This window comes from Lytechinus variegatus, chromosome 1, assembly GCF_018143015.1.
Source record: "Lytechinus variegatus isolate NC3 chromosome 1, Lvar_3.0, whole genome shotgun sequence".
Classification (NCBI taxonomy): Eukaryota; Metazoa; Echinodermata; class Echinoidea; order Temnopleuroida; family Toxopneustidae; genus Lytechinus; species Lytechinus variegatus.
In genome coordinates this window covers 9,295,084-9,321,090 of record NC_054740.1, presented here as the reverse complement: position 1 = coordinate 9,321,090, position 26,007 = coordinate 9,295,084, and the positions used below count along the sequence as shown (strand labels likewise).

The window sequence follows — 26,007 nt, the reverse complement described above, 5'->3', positions numbered from 1 at the left end:
TTGACTTATATAAATTTATATATCACCGCTGTCAATGATATTCCTCATTTTTGCATCATTCATGTAATATCCTAAACTAATGTCTGTTCTCTACATTAAGATTTAAATTGTCCGAGAAAAACACTTCTCCAAAACATGTTTTTACTGTCGAAAACGTAGAATTAATATAGGCATATATTAAGACAATATTTACCAAATCTCAGTGGATTTCAGGAGATCGAACTTCTGTTGTTTTGCCATTTTTACATTTAAGAAAAAAAAATGGAAAGTGTACCCTTATTCGAATTATTCTTAACCCCTTACTCGGGACCTGGACATGTCTGCCAATTCAGTTTCAATTTAAATTTAAAATCGGGCGTTTCGTTATTATGAATTTCAATACCATGTGTCCGGAGAAAAGGAAGAAATCCGTTATGTAATAATTACTTTATAATGTTTATGAATAGGGCGGCGCAGGTGCAATAAGGGCAAGACGATCTACGGCAATGTATTTTACTCAGTTAGATAAATCGGTATTTCACGACATTTCCTTTTCTAATTTCATTCTCTCCTTAGTTCTTTCACTACTTGGAAAATCATAAGGGATCGTTGTCTTATCTGCCCGCCATCCGCTTGTGTGTTATGCCTCTAGATGTATAGGTTTTGTACTCCAGCGTCTCTAACATTAAATGGGTCCATGAGAGAGTTTTGTTTTTACTTATTTTAAAGAGAGTTGGTCCACTTCCATATGACCTAAGACTGAGGTTCTGCTTTTGTAGGCACATACGTCGTTCTTAAAGGGGAATGAAACCTTTGGAACAAAAAAAAGGCTTGTGTCGAAACAGAAAAATCAAAGAATAAGAACAAAGAAAGTTTGAGAAACATCGAACAAAATAATGAGAAAGTTATGAGCATTTGAATATTGCAATCATTATAATGCTATGGAGATCCTCCCATTTGGCAATGCGACAAGGATGTGTGATGTCACATGTGAACTACTTTCCCTTAATAGATGGACTCTAAAATACCCCAAAAATGTATCTTTTTGTTTTTTCTTAAGGTGATACAAACTCTTCATCCATTATGTATTTTTTTTATCTGTATTACATGCCCTCCTATAGAAAGAACAAATGATCTACTGATAAATGTGATAAAAGAGGCAGTTTAAGTGAAATATATACTAAAGTAATGGGGATAGTTGTTCACAAGTGACATCACACATCTTTGTTGCATTGCCAATATGAGGATCTTCATAGCATTAGTGATCGATTGCAATATTCAAATGCTCATAACTTTCTCGTTATTTGTCCGATTTTTCTCAAACTTTCGTAATCCGTTTCTTTGATTTTGTTCCAAAAGTTTCATTCTCCTTTAAATAACCATATTATAAGGAGGTGGGCTTCCATTGCTAGCGTTATCGATCCCGTGTCCCTGATCTGACGTCACAGTATACTTCCCGCAATCGATGGACACGCCTTTCGAAGGGGTGTATATCGCCGTGCCGTCAGATTCCATAGCGTATTCTCCAGAATAGTCATCGGGGATAGGTCCGCCTCGACCGGGAGGGAATGGCTTGTATCCGTGGGCGATACGGTCTACATTCAGCGCTGGACCCCAGTCCCATCTCGGTTTTACCAAGAATGAAAGACGCTGGGAAAGTTCAGAGAAAAAAAATGACCAGGTTATTAACATGATAATTAATAGGACTGCGGCGTACAGAGAGCTAACATTTAAGTATAATTTCTCTTCCATTTAACGATATAAGCATGATCAACTTTTTGTGATTTATTTGTGGCAATGATGACATCGATGTTTAAACTGCCCATAACAGCTCTTTTTCCTCTCTTAATTCCCTATAGGCATGATTTTTTGTTACTTCTTTGACCCATACTTTAATGTCATTGAAGTATTGTAAAATCGAAATAAATATGTACCTCGGAAAGTGATCCCTTAGCGTGGAAGATTATGGCGTAGATGGCGTACGCAGGTATGGCAGCGATTGACAGACATGCAAGTAGCCAGCCGACCCCCTGGGCCCAAGGTTCGAAGATGTAGTCTCCAACTGATGCTGGGGTATAGAATATTACTCCTAATACCACAATGAGCTGGTGAGTTAAATGAGAGTATTAGGTAGTTTAATCGTATTTGATTAAGTATAGATAGATATATTATGTAATATTTTAAAACTAGAATAGCGACTCATAAAATAACTGGAGGACTATAGAGCCATAGGTCATACGTCGTATATCCATACGTTGCACGATACAAGAGATCCCAATCAATATACTCGTATTTTTAAAAGCAATTATATTACAAAGATTTGCAATATCAATCTCTAAACATAAATGAGGAAAACAACTCTTTAATATAATAATCCGTATATATTTTAAAGATCTTTAGAACTTTGTTTTTATTGTTTCCATGATGTATTATCTTATGTATATGAAAGAGCCGTGGTGTAGTGGTTCGGATTCTCGCCTTGTAAACAGAGGGTCGTGTGTTCGAATCCCGCCGCGGTCTAGCGTCCTTTGGTAAGGCGTTAATCCACACTTTGCCACTCTCGACCCAGGTGCTAAATGGGCACCCGGTAGGATGCGAAAGATATTGTATGTTTGATTTTGCCAGCACCATAATGAGGCTGCAATGAATGGAAGGAATGCTCCCGAGGGAGTGGAAATTGTGCACTTTTCGTGCAGGATTGAAATGAATCCAATGACCGGGGTAATAATATGCTGTAACGCTCTTTGACTCGCCATTCTGGGAAAAGCGGCTTATAAAAATTGGTTATTATTATTATCATTATTATTATTATATGTATATAGTATATTTATTTTATTACCTTATTTATCTTGCCTTCTTAACTATTTTCTACAGATGTTGCTGCCTTTAATGTTCGAAATATAATGAGTCTAGTAATTATACATACGACAACACAGCCATTTGGCTGCAACTCATGTTTTTGATAAACCTTGATTTGAATCAAATACAGCACGTCGCTTAGATAATAATTTCTTGTTGAAATAAACTAATGAGATTCGAACACGCGATAAAAAGGCAAAGTTAGGGCAATTTTGAGATTTCTGGGAAGTTATAAAATAAAAAGAAAATAATTAGAGTGCTCACTATCATGACAAGAGGTGAAATGACTGCCCAGCAGATCTGCCAATAAATGAAGACGTCGAAACCAATCATAGCCCGGATGTCACCCACATAACGCTTCCGTCCTATGAATAGCAGATTTTGGGAATAATTTTTTTATTTAGTTACATTATAAGAACAAAGTAGTTAAAATGACAATAGATTGGCAGTCAATCTGGCTTCCGTACACAAAGGTTAGCGATTAAACGTACGCTTTATTTTTTAAGCAGTAAATATTTTACGAAAAACTAAGCTTTCTTCGTGATACGGGCCCCAGGACAACCATTATGGCTATATTCAGCCATGTAGGCCCTATATCTTGTATAAGTAATGTACTGCAATAGGCTTACTTCCAATTCGTCTCATGCTAATTCGTCCAATGGCCATCTCGTCTACTATCATTTGGTCTAGCGTCGGTTCGTCCACTATCCACATGGTCTAATTGCCTATTCGTCCACTCACTATTTCATGGTTATGTTGTCAAAATTGATGTTGATGGACGGAATGGCATTAGACTAAATGAAAGTAGAAAATGTGGTGAGTGGACGAGATGCTAGTATATGAATTGGCAATTTACCCTACAATATAGTCTCCTGTTACGGAAATAATAACTCCACTCAACTCTCAATTTTCATCTGATTATTTGTAACTAGGTTGTTTTATATATTATTTCTTTGTTTCATTCATTCATTCGTTAATCATCTATTTCTTTCATCATTAATTTTTCATTTATTTATTTATTCATTCATTCATTTATTTATTTATTCATTAATACATTCATTCATTATCCTCAAAGAGGCTAACTATCACACATTTCACAAGATAACCATGAAAGCTAGAAAAGAGCCATTACAATACTTAAAAGACATTGAAATTTATAAATATGAATACAAATAATCAATTAGATATCAATATTTTACTCCAGACACTAATTTGAAATATTTGGTTTTGCTGGACCTAAAACAGTAATTTAGTTTTGACTTGTATTTTTAATTCACGATTCATGTGTTTTATTAAGTTAGCCAATCATAGTCATGATATTTAGAGACATAATGTACCTGTCATTAATGTTTACGGCCTAATGGCTAATAATGGCATAAATACTTTGAAAAAAATCCAGTATTCAATGATTGAATTGCTGGAAATTTTCTTCACAGTGGACATATACATTTACATGTCTTTGACAGGCTAATTACAATTACATGATAGGTTAATTAATAGGTGCACCTTTCATTCACAATAAAGAATTTGTATTACTTTCCAACTTAAATTTCAGACCGTTAAAGGTGATTTCATCTATGAAAATTGCATGATTTATGTAATATATTTGTTCCTTTTTGCATAACTTCTATGAAATATTGTTTCGAAGGGTTCACAGTTACCAACAAACACGCACGTTCCATTTTTTTTATCTGTGTAATCAAATTTAAAATGTATAACGGGAATGCTGAATTTTATTATTTTAAATAAAAAAATATTTAAAAAAAAATCCGAGTATGTAAGTGTTGAACTATATACCCAGTCCTTTCCCCCCTTCCATTTTGATTAATATTTAGAGTCAAATTCTCTTCTTGTCTTATATTTCAAAATGGTGTCGAAGGCATTTTATCTATTTATTCATGAAAGTTTGGAGCACTTACCGTAAAGAAAGCAAATGACCAGTAAGTAGCAAGTAGCCATGATGAAAACGGAAATATAAGCCGCGTACCAGTCAATCAACGTCAATACGTATAACCCTCCCTGAAAATCATATCAATAAACATTGACAACAATTATTATTACCATTGAAATTATGCCATGAATCAAATCTGTCGGATGTTTTTTTTCTCTCGCTCAGATGATGGATCTATCTCTTGCTCAAGACATGTAGGCCTGTGTGGCGTGGCATGAAGATATATGGGAGTTTGAGGACATGAAAACACGCACAGATATACAAACACACACATCCGTTACATAGAAATATCATACTTTCTCACAGTCAAACTCTTACACACATGCACACGCACCCATCCTCGTATTGCTCTTTCACACGCACTTCGCACTCTTTATAAACGCAAACGCGCTACTTCATCCTTCATTTTACACACACACCCACACACTCTCTTCCGCACACAAACCCTTAACAAAAAAGGGTAACACATTCACACACTCTCCCACATACACCCGCACTCTACTAGTATCACACCATCATCATTCTGTTACACACACAAACCTACCCCTACACTGACCCACTCACACAAACACACACACTCTCTCTCTCGCACACAAACCCTTTACAAAAAGGGTAACACATTCACACACTCTCCCACATACACCCGCACACTACTAGTATCACACCATCATCATTCTGTTACACACACAAACCTACCCCTACACTGACCCACTCACCCCAACACTCACACTCTCTCTCTCTTTCGCACACAAACCCTTTACAAAAAGGGTTACACATTCACACACTGTCCCACATACACCCGCACACTATTACACCATCATCATTATATGACACACACACACCTCAACACACACTGACTGTCACCCCTTACAAATAGGTACCACCCACACCCTCCCACATGCAAGCATACGAAAATGCTCGCAATTCATCCTATGATACCCACTCACACACACAGACCATGTACATGCAACCTCCCACACCCTCCATACACATCCTCACACACATAGATAAACTATCTACATGGTACATCAAAGAAATTTGATTATATATCTATACACATGTACATAGATACCCATCTGGCAATCAACCACCTGCTAAACAATATTCTCACCTGCATGCATAAGGGTAACCCGAACAGGAATCCAGCAGCACAGACTAACACGGTGACAAGCCACTTCCATTTCTTCCTCATTTCAGGAGTGAATTCATCGCATATTGCCGTGACTAGTGATTCAATTCCAGCAAACTATTTTATATTAAAATGAAAGGTATTAGATGAAACTGTAAATACTCATGATTTATTCATGTGTTTCTGATGAATCCTAAGGGTTGTTATCGTTAAGCATGGTAGTCCCGGTGGATATAAATGAGCTTAAAAAGATCATGATCATTACTACGATTATCATAAAAATGATGATGATTATTATTATTGTTATTATCATTATTATCATCATCACCATCATCATTATTATTGTTATTTTTATTATTCCTACTACAAATATAATTATTGTTCATTATTAGTCAAAACTTGTAGCCAAAACATTCTCCGACCGAAATGTCATCCACTAAATCTCCCGTCGTATACTCTTAGAAATAATGATTCTTAGAGGGTAAATTACATTAAACAGCCACTTTGGAATCATTTTAGTTTTTTTTTTGTAATATAAAAGGTAAAGAACCTTTCTCGGAATCCCTTTTTAAGAGGGTTCTTAATATGGGACAAAAGGGTACCAATACGCACTTTTTTTTATTCTAAAAGTGTGAACAAAAATAAAGATGTGACTTAAATATTGTAGAGGTCAAATGATCAAAGTGATGGGAATGGTACAGGAAAATTTCGGGCATTGGCGGGTCGGTCCAGGGGGGGGGGGAATTAAAATTTGTAATGTAAAAATGCCGTTAAAACAGAAGTATGCCCCTCCCCCTTGAAAGTAAAGACCTTCTTTTTTTTTTGCTTATTTTTTTCGGGAGGCAATATCATTTTTTGGGTTAAAAAAACTATTTTTCTTTGCTTGTCAAATTTTTCCTCGGAAAAATGTGCCCCTCTTTTGGAAAATTCTGGATCCGCCCCTGATTTCGGGCAAAATCATTCAAAGATATTCTTGACGACTTACTGCTTTTCCATTAAAAAAATCATGATATAAATTTTGAACAAAGTATTAATGTATTCCGTGAAAACGATTCCAGTGGAATATCTGAAATATATTATTGTTAAAAGTGTACCTGACTATCCAGACCAAGGGTAATCAACATGAAGAAGAACAATATAGACCAGAGTTGAGGGGCAGGTAGACGGGACAGGGCCTCAGGGTACACCTTGAAGGCTAGTCCAGGACCTGATGATGGAACAGTTGGGGGTGGTGACGAGAGAGTTAGACAGAAATCGATCGAGTGAGAAAAAGCGAGGGAATTATGAAGAAAGGGGAGGGAGGGACAACAAGAGTAAGAAATGTGAAGAGAGATAGAGAGGGGAAGAGAGAGAGAGGGGGGGTGTGGGGTACTTAAATAGACAAAACTGACAATTTGAAGAGCCATATTAACAAAAACCTATAAAATGATAGTAGGCCTATTGGTGACCATGATCTCTTATGGATTTTTGGAAGTGAAGCAATTACCAGAGTACCAAATTGCATGTGTCTCGAGTATTAAAATAAATCTGACACTCCTGTTCCTTTCATACGGGGTATTCTCTTTCTCAAATTTCTTGATATTTCTAAAGATTTACTCCAATCCCTCCAATATGGAACTTATTGTCTCGCTCCCATTCTTTTTATGGAAGTCACATAAACAAACAACTTAATCAGGAATAAGGGAAATTAATTGGGACACTTTGAATGTCTTACCGTCGTCCACGACGTCTTCGACATCTAGCCCGCTGTCGTGAGCCATGAAACCCAAGACGGAGAAGATGACGAAGCCAGCGAATATACTTGTCCCGCAGTTAATGACTGAGACAGTAAGGGCATCCCTTCAAGCGCCATACAATAAAAAAAATGTTGAAAATTAATGTTTGTTATATCTTTCAGATTGAAAAAAGGAAAGTTCAAATGCATCAAATCCGATGGAGAGTTCTAAGGAATGGTAATTGTTCAGTGACACAATGGTCATAGTATAACGTCGAAGCCGGGACGTTCTAGGACAAGACCGTAACAAGTAGCCGATCGTCCTTCTGACATAGCAGTAGAATGCGGTATACAAACTTGACTTCATGAAAGGGACAGTACTAACTTTCCATCAAGTTTTCCTGGGTAATTGATACACCAGGTCCTGCTTTGAATATCACTTGGGTTTTCGTGCCAGCATGGAATATGATGAACAATTTAAACCTTTCTATCTAGCATGAACTAGACTGTTTCATCCAGCTTAAAAAAATACCTTAAGATGATTCTTCTTCTCACTTTAATACCAACCTGTAAACATTGTTCTTGAATTTGTTGTAGCTTGAAAGTGTGATGTTAGTTCCAAAAGACAGTCCTAATGAGTAGAATATCTGGTTTGCGGCATCCTTCCATGGCTGTATAGTGGAAAGTGAAACGTAATTTTACAACATGTATTGATTCTTATTGCGTCCTGCACAAAATTTTGTCATAGATATCATATTTTAAAAGCAAAAGAATTATAAGATGCTCTCTTCCTGGATCATTTGGGATATGTTAGCTATTATTGCAAAACAGTCATTATTTTGCAATATTGACCACCGAAGTGACGTCATTTTCACAATCCAATAATTAGGACATATAGCCTTACGAGCCTAGGCAATTGAATTTTTAACGCATTTTGGAAAATACCGAAGGCAGGCAGTTACCCCTATCCCCTCCCCCTCCGTGAAGCTACATTTTTTTTTTTTTTTACATTGACTTGTGGCATCTTTCATTATAACGTATACTATATTATGTCTTGTGTAATTCATGCTCGGGCGGTCAATAATGAGCGCGCATTTTCTAAGATTCAGTTTCAACAGATCAAACCGCATAATAATTATTTTGGGTTACATAATCCATTACTATTGCTTTTGTTTTCCTCTTATCATGCTTTAATGAGGTATTATTTAAAAGTTTAATTTCAATCACATATTAATATGCAATTTCATTTTAGGGATGCACCAGCCAATGTGGAAAGCCTCTATTTTAGTTGATCCTCTGGCGGTGCTCAATTTCATAAATATTTTTTATCAACCATCTGATGCTTCCAGTCTTCAAATGAAATGATTTGCCAGAACTTTTGAATAGAGAGTGTGACTAACAAACCTCTACTTTCAGAAGCCTTTGGAAATCTGGTCGGATATAGAAGAGGATGCCTTTGCCTGCGCCAGGGAGAGTGACACCACGGAAGAAAAGAATAAGGAGAACCACGTAAGGGAAGGTAGCCGTGAAGTACACCACCTGACGTATGGAAAAAAATATTAAATGAAATGATAGAGGTTGCGATTTTTCGAAGCCAAGATTCTAAGGTTTATGTTTTGAATCGCACCATCCCTAATATCACAAAAGAAGGTGGATGGAACAAAACAGGAGATTACTTCGGCAATCAGCGAAGATACACAGGTGACTAACTAAATGTTGTAGGCGGAGTCCGGTCTGCGGTCCCGTTTCATAACGATTTACAACTATGGTAACTTTTCCATTATACATGCACTGTGAAAGAAACCGTGATTTTTACAGAAATGAAACAAAGGATTTGCAGAAAGCAATTTGCAGAATCATTCGGTAAATTCATAAAACAGAAATATCTGTAATTTAACAGAACAGGGCTGTTTAAAAAGTGGAAAAGGGTGTTTTATTTAAGGAAATTTGTAAGATTCCATACACCAAATACCAATTTCCTGTACGATTACGCAATCTGGTAAGATTACAGGTGTTCTCGAGACTCTACTTAACTGCAGGAACTTCTATTATTTTAAGGATAAATTTTCTAACAGTGTGGTACCCACCCTGTAAACTTGACCTTGATTGTGATTAGCTGTTGAAATATTTGATAATGATGTCCTGGCAAATTATCAGTTGTGACTCTTTAGGAAACGTCACGGAGTCAATAGTCAACAACAGGAGGCTGCACCCTGTATACAAGCTCTGCTTTTTTCAGCAGCCTCCTCCATTCCCAAACCGGCTTATATGATAATTTTGATTATAATTATTGAACATAGAAATTTGCTGTTTTAATTTGTATATCAAAATGTACGAAACATATTGTAAATGTTAGAAATGGATATAAACGAAATGAAATGAAACAAGATGCGATTCATCATTAACTACTTGAATAAAATTTACTCCTAGAATGTGGACGAACAATAATGAGTTCGTTGGTTTCTTTTTTTCCTACACGAGTCGTAAAAATATTACTTGAATTGCTATCAACAAACATGTAGTGTTAGTGTTCTCTTCGTTAAACATGGTCCAATGTTCTACTGTTGGATAAAATCTTTACTTACCTTTCCGACTGATTTGACTCCTTTGAAGATGCAGAAATAGACGATAAGCCACGATCCGACAAAAGCCCCAAACATTTCCCAGTTCATAGATCCCATGACACCAATGTCTCCCGAGAGATGATGAACCCGGTGTCTGATTTTATACAGAAATATTAAAATGAACTTTGTTTATCAATGTGTCATATACATGTAGATCACATGAATTTTTGGACATGCTTACATCATCCTTTTTACCATTGATAACCTACTCGGGTTACTAACCAATCTGCAACTCTTATCGACAATATTTTTAGTAATGTCTCTCCTTTACCCCGAGTCTGGAATAATTTTATCTGATATCTCTGACCATTTCCCGATATTTTCAAGAACTCCGTTTAGGTTAGCAAAAAAAGATACACAGCAACATAATTTCCGACGACTCACACCAAATAATTTACAGAGCTTGAAGGATGGTCTTGAAGACGAAGATTGGTCTGAGGCGTTCAGTTCTCAAGATACAAATGCAGCATATAATATATTTATGAAAATGTTTACTTCACATTTAGATAGACATGTACCATTGGTCAGTAAATGTAATAATTATAAAAAGAGTCCAAGACTTCCTTGGATATCGAAATCAATATTACGATCAATAAATCGCAAAAATAACGATACTATGCCGATAAAATTAGTCGCTCAGAAAAGTCACATCGTAAATATACTACATATAAAAATACCCTCACTAAATTATTGCGGAGTGAAAAACGAAAATATTTCACAAATCAATTTATTCGTTTCAAACACGACATCAATAAAACATGGAAAACAATAAACACTGCCATAAATAAACAAAGCACAAAAGCACGCATGAAAACAATAAAGCACAATAATGTTGAAATTCACGATTCTTTTCGTATAGCTGATATATTCAATCAATACTTCACACAAATTGGAAAAAGTCTTGCAGATAGTATACCATTAACACAAAAGAAATATCCGGATTTCATTCACCAACCAAATCCAAATTCTTTATTTTTAGTACCTGTACATAGAAATGAAATAATAGATATCAACTTAAAAAACAAGCTGTGGTCACGATGGTATTGACAATATTTTATAAAAAAAAATGTTATAGAATATATTGTTGACCCATTAGTATACAAATTCAACCTTTCTTTAAGTAATGGCGTCGTGCCCGACAATATGAAAATATCAAAGATAATACCAGTGCACAAAAAAGGAGAAAAGATTATTGTTCGTAACTATAGACCTATTTCAGAGGAGTTCTGGATGTCATTTATATAAATAAAAGAGGGCCCAGGCTAACAAATTGTCAATTAATGTTCAAAAAACGAATGCATGCTTTTTAGCAATTCTTTAAAACAATTGCCATTTAATATTAAATTAGACAATATAGACATTGAAGTTGTTACTACAACAATTTTTTTAGGCCTCATAATAGACAACAAATTATCTTGGAAATCGCATATTGACTCTATATGTCGTACAATTTCACGCAATATTGGTGTTATCAACAAAGTTAAGTTTTTTCTTCCAACTTCCTCCCTAAAAATGCTTTATTCAACATTAATTTTACCATATTTAAATTATGGAGCAATTGTTTGGGGAAACACACACTCAACCTACCTAGTAGATAGAATATTGCTTTTACAAAAGAAGGCATTGCGTGTTATTTTCAACTTGTCCTGGAGATCTCACACAGATGAGTTGTTTTTAAACAATAACATTCTAAAAATAAAAACACTACCAATATAATTTAGGTCAATTCATGTATCAGTTAAACAATAATATGTTACCACCCATATTTAATTCTTCATTTAACAAAAACAAAACCCTTCACAAATATCCCACACGTCAATCCGATGAATTCCATTTACCACTACCCCGGACCATCCTTGCAAAATTAATTTTTACTTTTGAAGGCCCTAGACTCTGGGGAACTATTAATAGTAACATCAAAGAATCTCCAAGCCTTAATTCTTTCAAATATAAGTTCAAAAAAAATTTCCAAGATAACCATTGAATTTAACTCTTCATCACTCAAACTCTTGTATTTTCTCGAACTCTTGTATTTTTTTAATCAAACATGTTTATCATGTCACGTACACTTTTACATCTCTTTCGTTTCCCTGTTGATCGGCGAGGTCCGTCTGTGAGTGCTTGGGCTGGATTCTGGAGACCTTTAATCTCTTTTTTTCTTATTTCTTTTTTTATTTTAATTTCCCCTTTTTCCTTTTCATTTAACTGGTTCATGCTCAAGTTTTTATTTTAATTTTTATATGCTAAACAACTGCAAGAATATTTATTAGGAGGCTGCACTCTACAAGCTCCGCTTTTTAGCAGCCTCCTCCATTTCCAACCTGATATGTAATAATCTTGGATATATTTTTTTGTACAGGAATATTTGAAATATGTTTTGTTATTTATATATATATGTCAACATGTACAAAAGAAACTGTAATTGTTGAAAATGGAAATAAAAGAATGAAATGAAACATTTGGGATTGGTTAGCTTATGCATGAAATTCAGATATGCTATTAGTTATTCATAAACTTTAATATTTGGGAGTAAAAAGTCATACTCTAAACTTCAAGGATTTAACATTAATTCAGATAAGCTGTGAATAGTGACCAGCCGAATATTGGATACTATATTAAGCCTAAAACAGCCGGGTTATTTGGACCCATCTCACAGCCTGTTTTTTTAGCCGGGCCTTTTAGGGTTAAGGATCATGAACTTTTCAATCTCAAACGATTTAAATTCAAGTCTTTTAGCTTTACATTAAAATCCAAAGGGTTTATATTTAATTTGAGTATTCTACTGGTCACTATTCACAGCTAATCTTAAGAATTCAATCTGTATTGATATCTCATAACTGCGCTATTAATAAATGATCGCATATAAAATAGTCTAGGAAAATCGTACGTGTGTCACAGTAGCAGGAAATATAGTTCTTTGTTTCTTAAGACATCGTGTATATAGGATATGTTCCTGGATTGAAGAATTTGATAGAGTTTGTGAGACAGAAGCCTCTCCTGCCTAGATAAAAGATAGTGTGTCATTTCCATATTACATCATCTATCGAAGAGACGGGGTATTTTTTTGAAATTAATTTTGTGAAATTATACATGTAGGCCCTACATTCGGGCAATTCCATAAAATGTGTACGTCCGACCCTATAGGTGCATGGGACCTTCATGAAATTTTCTGTCTCTGATTTCATGTTCTGTTGACAGTAATGTTCTCAAAGGACCCAGACTTGGTCAGTTTATGAAATGAAGTAAAACTTGAGAAAAATGAGGGTCGGACGTACAAAAGGTTGAATATTTCATGGAATTGTCCATTCATTAAACTGCACTGCACGAAGTAATACTTCACACTCTTCCCGCCTTGATTCCATGAGAGTTCTTGCCCCGTAACACAAAGGTTAGCGATTAATCGCTAATTTTACTTCCAATTGGTTCCCAGTCAGTCTATACAAAGTAAAACGCGCGTGCACCGATGATCTTGAATTCTTGATAGGCCATTAATTCATTTAGCAATTAATCGCTACACTTTGTGTTACGGAACCCTGAATATTATTGAAAGGAAGTGGGGGCAGGGGCGGGGTTATAAAGGCCTATACTACTCACTGCCAGTATTCTTCGCTAGGTCGAACCGACTGTGTGAGGTTGAATGTATTGTTTAAGCTGGATTCGAAGCAATTTTCTGTGTTCCAGTAGTTGTTACAGTTGGACCAAGGCAATGTGGACTGACAGGAAGCTCCCAAGAAATAGAGCGCCCAAGCTACGAGGACGTTGTAGTAGATGGCGACCACTGCGTTCAAAATCATCATGCCGATCCCCAATCCTATAGATAGATTGAAAACCGAATTTTTTACACAGTAATAAAAACGCTCTTTAAAAATTTCAGCTTGTTGTCAAGTTAAGTCGTCACTCTAACAACAAGTTTTTCAAACTTTTTACAAGTACATGTTTAAAAGTTTTAGCGAATTGTTAAAAATGTTAAACCATAGTTCGACAGGCTTAAAAATCGTGCTTATATTTTTAACATTGCTTTTACATCCAGTGTGTAATATGTAGGTGCATTATTTTGGCCCCCCCCTGGCCCCCCTCAATATCGATCTAACAGTATAAAAGTATATGTCCCGTCACTAGTTTGAATACCTTAGGCAGTAGATGTAGTAATATAATTTCATACTATTATCATTTAGGAAAAAGTATTCAAGTTGGATGTATAACAGGGACAATGGATGAGAGCAGTGGCGTACCCAAGATTTTCCAAAAGGGGGCAAATATTTTGGAGGATATTTCGTCCGGCCAAAAATTTGACAAGCAAAAAATAGAAAATAAAAGGTCTTCAAGTTCAAACAAGTTCAAAAGAGGGGGCCATTTGTGGCTCGTCAGGGGGGGGGGCAGGGGTACGTCCCCTACATGAGTTGTGACTCGTCAGGGGGCAGTCTGCCCCTTCCCCCCTTAGGTACGCTAGTGGGTGGGGGTCGGGGAGGGACTCCCCGCTTTTACGGCAGTGGTAAATATGGATAAATTATATTACAAATCTAATCAGATCATTGCATTCGCATGTTTACCCAATGGTGTCAAAGAAACTCGATGAATTCAACCCAAATAGCTATATAGTCCGGGAGCAAGGATCTGTGAAAAATGAGTTCGTACAACCCACACCACATAAAAGGTTTGAAACCATAGGTAATTAGTATGGACCCTCTAGGTAGGTAGTAGTCTCAATTTGTGGGATCTTTTTACTACCGTTAAATTAAAAAAAGCAATGTAAAATGAAAAAATAATCAATAACTTTTAAGGGGAAGGTGAACATAACTTGCCAGATCTCCGCTTGTATGTGTCATAAATACGTCATTCATGTATCAAAATGTTGAAAGTTCTAACGTTACAGCAACATTCAAAAGTGAAATTGAGATATCGAACCTTCAAAATACACTGATGGCCAGTGTCCATTTCCATCTCAAGTAGATATGAAAAAATTGAGACGATATATTGATTTTTGTATTTAAATATGAGGCACTCTGTAAAACTATACTATGCGTTATTAATAACAAAGTGAAGGTTTTTAAACATTTTCAGATATGTTCTTACTAGCCTGCGGGCTACTATTTACAGTCTTGTAGTGCCGTTAGTTTGGTATCCAACGCTGCATAAATCAATCAGAATTACTTTTCACTGGCGATATAATCTGATCCAAACCAAAGTCATTAACACTGACGTAGAACCCCACCCTCAAAAATCTAAATGATGGAGCCAGACATGTGGAGTATCAGGAAAATGCCTAAGGAACTGTGCGCAACCGAAGCGATTGAGTCAAAATTACGTTTTCAATACACCAATGTTTTTATTACATAATCTAGAAAATATGATATTTCCTTTCCTTTTCTTTCTTCTAACTTCATTTTTTTATCTTGAAAATTTTTTAGGCGTCAACCGCATTGTAAATATTTAAAAGTCGTTTCCCCATCATAGTTTTTTTGCTTATATCAGCCCCCATAATGATGATCTCCGCCACCTAAATAACGAGTATCAATATGATACAGGATGATATATAGGCCCAGTATACGACAAACATTTCGAAGTTAAAATATCTGTATTTCATGACAATTTTCAAACGAAGTTTACATTGCAAATTCTGATGACCAAGTTCAATTCTCAGAGGAACGTTACTATACTCAGTCTTCCCATTCATTTGAAATGAATAAAGTAATTGAAGGAAAGTCACAGGTTTTTGGTGTATTACCTTACTTCATTTCAATTAAATTAAACATCTATTTTATTCCAATTGACATTTAATCAATTTTAACAATGAATGTAAAATACAGTATCGTATATGGAAGAATGCGTTAAAACCCCGAAAGCAGGTGCCTAAGTCGAAAATCGGGATACCTTTAAAACCATGAGTAAAAAACAATTAAAAAAAAAAGCAAAGGGTGAAGAGAAGGGAAATGGAGGGAAGAGAGGAGAAGACAAGAAGCATACAGAGGCGAGCAAGCAAGTAGAATATAAAAAAACGGCTTGAACTTATGATGCAAATGACCTATAGGAGTATCTAACGCATATTTTAGTGAAGCGGCTTTTTATTTTTATTGATCTCCTGCAAATTAATGAGGAGATATTAACTTAAAATATTATTCTGGTATATCAAAGCTTATTTTTACAGGGACCCGTTAAAAGTTACCTCCCACCCTTTTTCGTACTTGACATGTATTTGGAAATATCGTCTTTTGGCATTCTCATTGGAGCAAAATGGCATTTTTTTCTGTATCAGAAACAACATGCAGAAGCAGCATTTTGCCTCAATGGGGGCTCCAAATGGCAGATTTTCCCGTAAATTGGCAAATTACCAAAAGGGGGTGGGTAACTTTGGCTAGCCCTCGAGGAAATAGACCTCGATTTCCTATAGCACTTCTTTATATGTAGCTAATAGAGAAATAACTACTCTTTTATCTCCAAGTAGTCTTAAGCCGATTTAGGTGGTTTTCTTTGTAGCGGAACCAGTTTTTCCCTCAATGGGGGCTCCAAAATGGCAGATTTTTCCATAAATAGGCAAAATTCAGTAAAGGGGTGAGTAATTTCGGAAGCCCCTGAGGAAGTATGCTCCGATTTCCCAGCACTTATTCATATGCAGCTGACAGAAAAAGAAATACTCTTTTGTCTCCAAGAAGTTTTGAGGCTATTTAATTGGCTTGCTTTACAGTGGAAACAGCTTTTTGCCTCAATGGGGCTCCAAAATGGCAGATTTTCCCATAAATAGGCAAAATACGGAAAAGGGGTGTGTAACTTCAACGGCCCCTCTGTGTGGTAGAGGTTTTGATGACACAGCGCATCTTTATATGCAGCTGATAGGAAAAGCCTATTATTCTATCCCAAAGTGATTTCATGACAGTAAAAATGGCTAATACTAGCAGAAATGTTCTTTTTGCATCAATGGGGCCTCAAAATTACAGATTTTTACATGAATAGACAATATACTGAAAATGGCTTGGTGACTTTGGCAGCCCCCCCCCCCCCCCCTGAGTGAGAAGGTTATCAGCACCTCCTTATTCAGAACAGATAGATAAAAGGTTACTCCTTTGTCTTAAAGTGGTTTCAAATGAATAAAAGTGGGTGTACTGCATAGAAGAAATGATATCTGCCTCAATAGGAATGGCAAATTTTCCAAGAAATAGACAAACTTCGGAAGAAGGATGGGATGACTTTGGCAGCCCCCCCCCCCGCGAGGCCTTTCGGCAAATGAATCCCACAAAATAATTTACCATTCAAAGAAATTAGAAAAAAAGAGTTTGAAGAAAGAAAATAGAATACGGTTGGGATCAGATTACATCCCAAGTGAACAAGAAATGCTTATTTGATTGATGCAGCGTTTGATCTCAATCTAACGGCACTGCACGATTGTGAAAAGTACCCCATATATTTAAAACATATCTGAAATGTTTAAAAATATTGCCAAAATCTTCATTTTGTTATGCACTGTAAAAACTGCGGTGTTAAAACTGACATCAATTGGTGTTAATAAAGGACCACACCCTGAGGTGTTAAAATTACACCCGAGAGATTGAACATAACACCAAAGAGTGTAAATGTAACAACAAAAGGTGTTGTAATAACACCTATAGGTGTAAAACTAACACCACCAATTTAACACCGGTGTAAAATAACTGGTGTGGTCCTCTAAACACAGGTTAGCACCACATTTTTTTCTGTGTGGAAAATGCATATTTAGTCCCACTATAGAGCATCTCGTGTTTAATAACACAAAATCACTTTATCGTATCAATATTTCATATCTACTTGAGATGGAAGTGGATATTGGCCATCAGTGTACCTATTTTCCGATGTTACTGTAACGTTAGAATTGTCACCCAGCAACATTTTGATACATGAATGACGTATTCATGGCATATGCAAGCGGAGATATGGCAACTTACATTTCACCTTACCCTTAAAGGTTGTTGATTTTTTTCAATGTTTTGCTATTTTACATCGCTCTTGAAATTCGACTGTAGAATAAAAGTAATACCACAATTTGAGACTACTACCTACCTAGCAGTAATATAGAGGGTCCATACTACCCCTATGTGTCAAACCTTTTCTGTGGTGTGGGTTACTTCTTAAAAGAGATTTTGCTCCCGGACTAATATAACTATAACTGGGATCCGGTATGCCATATAGGAGCAGTCTCTATCATTGTCTATCATGCCTTCTCCCTCCCTGGTTCAAAACTTTCTTTGTAAGCTCTATATGTGGCCTGTTTCCCCATTTCTAGTGTATACGACGTCGGCCATTTAGCAAAAGATACTTTCCTCTCAGAATTTTCTCAAAACATACATATCTAAAACATTTTCAAAAACTATTATGCGTAATAAATGTCCAATATACCATATAATTCTAATAAATTTTTCATAGGGGGCAAAATAGCAGCTTGCTAATTTTCAACGATCGATTCTAGTATTTTTTTGTTGTTGATCTTTTTATATTTATGGTTGTGTTCTCACCTCTAAACATAGGAGCAATATTCCAGCAGCCGATGCAACCAAGACTTGAGAATTGTCCTATGGATAGCTCGATGGTGTAGAGTGGGGCACCAGCAATGGCCAAGAAGATGATGTACGGGATGAGAAACGCACCTGTATTTGATTCCAAAGAATAATTTATGGAGTTAAGTTAAACATACTGGATATACAGGACTGCAAGTCCAAATGGACGGTACACTCTTAAAATGGTGGGCAACATACTGTCCACAAAAAGATTCATTCAACTCTGGGTGGTTTTCAACCAATACTGTGTATTTTTGACGGTATTGGTTTAAAACTACCCAGAATTGGATAAAGTTGTAACCAGTTGTTGTGTGGACAGTATGTTGCCCAACATTTTTAAGAGCGTACCTGTTTGTCTAGTATAACAACTTAGCCTTGAATGATGATGATGAGGAGGAGGAGGAGAAGAAGGAGGATGGTGATGAGGAGAGCAGGATGATGATGATGATGATGGTGGTGGTGGTGGTGATGATGATAATTATGATATGATGATGAGGGTGACGACGATGGCGATAATGATGATATTATGACAATAATGATGACGACAACGATGATGATGATGTTGATAATAATGATATGACAATAATGCCAACGACAATGATGATGATAATAATGATGATGATGATGAGATGATGATGATGGCGACGACGATGAGGATGAAGATAATGATGATGGTGATGAATATGAGGATGAAGAAGAAGATGATGATGATGACGACGATGAGGATGAAGATGACGAGGATGATGATGATCAGTGGCGTAACAACGGGGGGCATGGGGGCACGTGCCCCCCTTCCCAATCGGCTGGCAAAAAACGGGGAAAGGAGAAAAAGAGGGAGAAAGTGAAAGAAACGTAATTGGAAAGTAGAAATTGTTGTTTATTATAATGTTTTATCTTTTTATAATTATGTTATGTTATATCACATACAAATAAAAGAAATATCATAACATTATGAAACACAATTTGCTCGGGGCCGGTGTCTTAATTGTTCCTGGTGCTCGCATTGTCTGTTTAACGAGATATATAACCTTGTTGTACTAAAACCTCCCGTTTTCAGGTCAATATACACCAAATATATTTCCACGCAATTCGAATTATCATTGTTTTAAGTAGTGACATATCATTTTAAGGTCTTAATATCAAACATTTCCTGCCCGTGCTTACGTTCGCATTAGTGGATTAGTGAGATATGTCTGCTCTTCATGAATTCCTAAAATCAGTCCTTATAATGTACCTTTTTCTGATCTGAATATCAAAAATTTTCAGCTTGCGCTCGCATCATTTTGGTCGGTGAAATGCGCATGGCCTATGTGAATTCCTACAAACAAGCCTTAGAATGCCCCTCTTCAGTTCAGAATTTCCTAAATTTTCAGTGAGATGCATATTTCAGTCAAGATTACAATGACTACAAGTGCTTTATGTGTTTAGATGTATATAATTCTAAATTCTAACAAAATCAGCAAGCGCTTGGCACTCGCATTAGATGATTATGGTGAGATATGTATACTCTTAATGATTCCTTAAATACAGTTCTTTAAATTGTCCCTGTTTTGGTCAATATATACAAAAATTTCAGCTCGCGCTTCGCATTGTTTGTTTAGCGAGACAGTTACGTACCATGATTACGAAAATTTGCTTATAATGTCCCTTTTAGGTCTTAATATAAAAAAAATTCAGCTCGCGCTTCGCGCTCGCATTATGTGACCAGTGAGATACATATCCGTTTAATGGCACTGTCCTTAAAGTGTCTTTACAAGGTCAGTATACCTAGCTGGCAACTTCGCGCGCTCACTAAGTGACTCAAAATTTTTGCTGGTGCCCCCCCCCCATGCCGCGGCCCACAGTACGCCACTGACGATGGTGATGATGATATCGGGGGAGTTGCGGTGGTGGTAGTGATGGTAACAATGATATTTATAATGGTGGTGATGATGATGATGCTGATAGCGACTGTGAAAAAGTCAGTCTTCGGCCGGGAAATACAAGTAACAAGTTTTGAGAAAGGCCTACATTATGATCGACAATGATGTAATTGGAGGTTCGTCATCATGGTCATGGGATTGTTTGTTCGTCAGATATTTATTGATGAATTTGGACATTCTTGCCAACTAAATTTACTCATTTGACCATAGTGATGGGTCGAACTACAATTATCATTGATTTTAGTTGTATATTTGCCGATTATCTCTATATTTGTATGTATAATTATTTTTTGAAATGGTGTGCACTGTAGGTTTCTTTGCTGTTTTACTGAGATATCTTGTACTTATATTATTTTTTGTATTCTTTCTTAGCGCTTTGAAACTTCCGTATAAAGCGCTTTATAAATTTTATATCATTATTATTATCATTACACGCAATAAAAAAAAGTCCAGCATAAAATGTGACCTTAGCTTATCCAGGCTGTGATAAGGATTTTTATTTTCCGACGCTCAATTGTAAATCACGGTAAGAGAGGAAGGTTTATAGGGTTTAAACTTAAAGTCGTTCGCATATAGCCCCAATTTTTCAGAAGTTCACTGAAACATAAGCATTTGTTATGTTTATTCAAGGTAAATATTATTACTGATATAATAAAATGAGATATTATCTTTATAAAGTAAATAAAAAAATGCACCCCTGTTTGTGTCTCATAAGCAAATGTAATGGAAAACTATAAAAGAGGAACCCGCTCCCACAACGATTTGAATAAAAATAGGAAATCAAATTGGCCTAACACTGACAACTCCATGAAAATCGAATGTAAAAAGGAGTGATATATCATTTTAGAGCTTCGCTTTCTTGCTTTAAAAGAAAAAAAATCGCCATGTGCTCATTATACCGACTGTATTATATTGCAACTACGTAGTTTCTTTTGTACATTCATTTTTATTTTCTTTCCTTATAATGTACTGAACATAATTATCATAATTCACCCCTTTTCTTCCCTCTTTTGTATGTTGCTTCTTCTTCCCTTTCCCTAATGACATGGAACCTTATTTTTTTTTTTTGGGGGGGGGAATGCCCTAAGCCCCATCTATACACATGTGACTACATCCACACAATAAAATCCTTATCCTTTCATTTTGACCATTAATTTTTCCCAACTCTCAATTTTACGTAATGCATTAATATGTGTTATGATTTAAAAGATAATTTAAAAGTCTTTTAATGATACCCTACATGATATGATTATGGTTTTTTTTACACTGTTGTTTCTGCATTTATTGAAAATTCAATATATCAAACACAGTAATCATAATGAATATAAAGAAATACAAAAATAAATAACAATAATTACAAATTGTAACGATTACATAATAGAAGAATAATTTACATAGATATACATGAACATGTATATACAGTGGCCAGCTGTCATAAGCAAAATGCTTGAGAGAATAACAGCCAGAGGAAGGCAGCTACATGATAACCATTGTAGAGAAAAATTCACGGGTGTATATAATAATGATGTCACATAATTATTTGAAATGTTAAGGGAAAAAAAGGGGGAGAGGGTAAAGACGTCATGTGAAGTGGTGCAGATGTGGGTGCACGTGCAGGTGAGATTTTTACACGTACTTTGATACAAGAAACTTCTTTAATAAAGCTTTAAAGGAAACAAGAGAGCTTGTTTGATGTTATTCGACAAAGTGTTCCAAACTTCAGGACCGTGATGACGTATTGTTTTGTGAGCAATTATTATTAGTGGATTTGTTAGGTGAAAGTCAGATGAATTTCGTGTAGGGTATGAATGTATGTCTCCGTTGTAAACAAAAATATTACGGGAGGATGCTGGAATAGTGTTGTTGGAAAATTTATACATGAAATGGCAGTTTGATAAGTGTGAATATTCAAATTTTCAATGTCTTAAAATAATGAAATATTGGATCAGTATGGGCGAGATAATGAGAGTGATAACAAATACGAAGAGCTTTCTTTTGAAGACGTAATATTGAGTCTATTTTTATTTTGTTACTATTTCCCCATGCCACGTTACAGTAAGAAATGTGTGACAAAATAAAGGAGTTGTAAAGCATTAGTAATGATCTTTGAGATATATAATATTTCAATTTGTACAAGATGCCTATGGCCCTTGCAATCATCATGCTTATATTACGAATATGACTACTCCGTGTTACGTTAGAATCGATCAATACACCTAAAAATGTTGTTTCCTGTTTTTCGTTAATGGGCATATCATTGATATAAATGATATCGCGAAATACTTGTTTCGAATTAATATGTTTAAAGTACATGAAGTTTGTTTTATTTATGTTAAGGGAGAGTCTATTTTATTTAAACCATAATGATAATTTTTTTAATTCTTGATTTAGAGTTGCGACTAGAATGTTTAAGTTCTGATGTGAATAAAATATGTTAGTGTCGTCTGCGAATAAAACGTATGTAAGTAAAGGTGATGCATTAACAATATCATTCATATAAATTAAAAATAATAAGGGGCCTAGAATTGAACCCTGAGGTACTTCACATTTAACGGGACATGTATGGGATGATTTGAATTTAAAATTAACAAATTGATTCACATGGAGATGCAGGGCCTTGAAATGTGGGGCAAGGTCAAAATTCAAAAGATGCAAAATGACACTATATTTAACGTCACCATGGTCACTGTTCTTTTTTTTCCGTGGTGAAGAGCGAGTTTCTCAGCGGTTTCTTTTGTTTTGGAATCAAGTACATGCACCTCTGTATAAGCAAATGCATATTAAACAAACAAACAAACATGAATGAATATTTCAAACCACGACTCAAATCATGTTATCTCACAGATCTCCATGTTAATGTTGATGTTAAGGTGCATGAAAACAAAAGAAACTCACTTATCAACACACAAAAAAGTCATTTTGCAACTTTTGAATTTTAACCCGTTGCCCCACATTTCAAGGCACTGCACCTCCATGTGAAATAAAATCATATTATGTAGGGTATCATTTTAAAGAAATATATAATAATATAATTCATTGGTATCAATCACACATTAATTTTATCCACATTGTGCTGCACTCGACCCAGGTGAGGTGAATGGGTACCCGGTAGGATTTATTCCTTGAATGCTTTAGCGCCATTATGGCCGCTCAGCTACAGCCGGGGTAATAATAATATACCAAGTATATTTCAGCGCCTTGAGCACATAATCAATGTGGATTTGGCGCTTTAGAAATAATCTATATGATTATTATTATTATTATTAATATTCACTAAAACCAAGGAGGGAATATCGATCAAAGTCAGATTAATTTCCAAACTTTTTTCAGGGGTTTATATGTCTTACCACCACCGTTCTTGAAGCACAGATAAGGGAATCTCCAAACGTTTCCAAACCCAACAGCATAACCAACGGCTGAGAGGAAGAAGTCCATTTTATGGCTCCAATTTTCCCTAAGGTTTTCATTCTCCTTTTCCGCTTCCACACCACCCCTTTCTCCATTCTCCTGCTCGACCTGCAGACATAAAGCTCATTATTCGTCAATTATTAGTATTTATCATGGACCTGGCCACAGAGGATTATCTGTTCTTACTGGGGTGCTGTGACAATGCTCTGCACCCCTAGACTAATCCTCCGTGGATATAGGTCCCCGATAGGTCCCTGGTATTTATTAAAATTCATTCAGTTCAAATCAAACAATTCATATAAATAAATTAGGATTCATAAAAGCAGATAATTATTCATTTTACAGAAAATCGTACACAAATCGTATTGATATATTTACTTAAAAATGAATCAATTTTAAAATGCTGTTTTTGTTAAGTAGTAATACTAGCAGTTTAAATTGTATAGTTATGTAAAGTTAAATTGATAATGTAACAATTAAAATTCATCTGACAAACTCATACATGTGGATAATTATCCATAAAAAAGAAAAATTGCACAATAGCCATTAATATCAAATTATAATTTTCAAAGGGTATATTTCTCATATACAGAAAATCAATATCCCATAGCTCAATGATTAATCACACTGAACAAATGATGGTTGAGATAATTGCTTCAAGCATATCGATCTTGCCTTCTCAAATGAAATCAGTATTGAAAATGATATTTTTTATGTTTGAAAATGTCATGAAATTTTGTATGCCTGTATAATGATCATAGGCTGCGACCCCTATGTTTATTAAATATCGGATGGACTTGCTGATCCACGGGGGGTGGGGGGGCGGGGGGGGGGGGCACAGCCGGCTCATGCTCCCCTTGAGAGGCACAATTAAAATTTGTAAATAAAAATGTCGTTAAAACACAACTGTGCCCCCTTTTGATAGTGAGGACCCCCTTTTTTTTGGGGGGGGGCTTGTAATTTTTTTCTTCGGGGACGAAAAATGTGCCGTCTCTTTTGGAAAATCCTGGATCCGCCCCTGATCGGATGTGTCTCCAAATAAATTCATTTTTTTCTGAATAAACACAAAACGGAGATGGGGTATCTGGACTTGTGGGGGGGGGGCATATGATAAAAGATGGCATGGAGGCATGGACAAGACATAGATGTGACATTTTCAGTAATATATGCGGAATGAATGTGGAATGAATACTCATGACACATCTTTCATTAACAACTAATCTAAAACACAATTTGTTATGAGAGATATTGAAAAAAATAGTGAAAATCAATAAAATTGATTTCAATTCTAATCAATTTTTGTTTTCTTTTAATTCAAGTTGTTGAAGTTTCGATATGAACTAAAAAAATCACCATTAATCTATAGAATGTAAATATATATACATTTTGCAAATCGTACCACATGATGATACATTCTGGCCAATAAAAACAAACAAACTTATAGAAAATATGTCATGTACTTACTATTTTGTGTTTATCTCCCATGGTTCAGAAAATAGGTATCTAGTAGGCCTATACTGGTAGCTTGCTGCAAGAACACTAAACAACGCATCACAATTTTAAGAGTAATATACCGAATACTCCCCTTGAGATACTTAGTAATTGTGACTTTTTGTGTCACATATAATTCTCGTATACTTCAGTTTAATATCAATAAACCAAATCGTGACCGTCATATATGCATAATTTTATACCCTTTTTACAAAGCTAATTCTATTCATTGACACAGGAGAAAAAAAGTGCGATAGCACAGTCATTTGGAGGCCAGGATATATAACAAAATAAATAGGAAGATAGATCACAAATACGGGTGAAGAGGAGAAAGATCGAGATCAAAATGTGTGTGAGAGAGGGAACAGACGAAGAGGACGGAGGAAGATAGGGAAGGAGAGAGTGAGA

At 35.7% G+C, this 26,007-nt stretch overlaps 1 protein-coding gene across 1 annotated transcript; it reads right to left on the bottom strand.

Moving 5' to 3' along the window:
* Positions 1–1,290: 1,290 nt before the first annotated feature.
* On the bottom strand, positions 1,291–25,705 carry LOC121405982 (sodium- and chloride-dependent glycine transporter 1-like). The gene is made up of 14 exons (XM_041596979.1): positions 25,573–25,705; positions 24,048–24,216; positions 18,737–18,868; positions 13,851–14,067; positions 10,218–10,350; positions 9,037–9,171; positions 8,200–8,303; positions 7,633–7,757; positions 7,013–7,125; positions 5,901–6,035; positions 4,758–4,857; positions 3,103–3,203; positions 1,914–2,084; positions 1,291–1,629 (listed from the first exon to the last, which is right to left on the bottom strand). Exons 1-14 carry the CDS (start codon positions 25,591–25,593, stop codon positions 1,351–1,353), a joined length of 1,935 nt encoding a protein of 644 aa, XP_041452913.1. The 5' UTR covers positions 25,594–25,705; the 3' UTR covers positions 1,291–1,350.
* Between the last annotated feature and the right edge of the window lie 302 nt (positions 25,706–26,007).

Excerpts from the sequence above, each read along its gene's own strand:
- LOC121405982 (XM_041596979.1), bottom strand. The coding sequence starts at position 25,593 with ATGGGAGATAAACACAAAATA. Across the intron at positions 18,869-24,047 it reads GTGCTTCAAGAACGGTGGTG|GTGCGTTTCTCATCCCGTAC; the intron begins GTAAGACATATA and ends AATCAAATACAG. Across the intron at positions 2,085-3,102 it reads TTTCACCTCTTGTCATGATA|CTCATTGTGGTATTAGGAGT; the intron begins GTGAGCACTCTA and ends TTAACTCACCAG.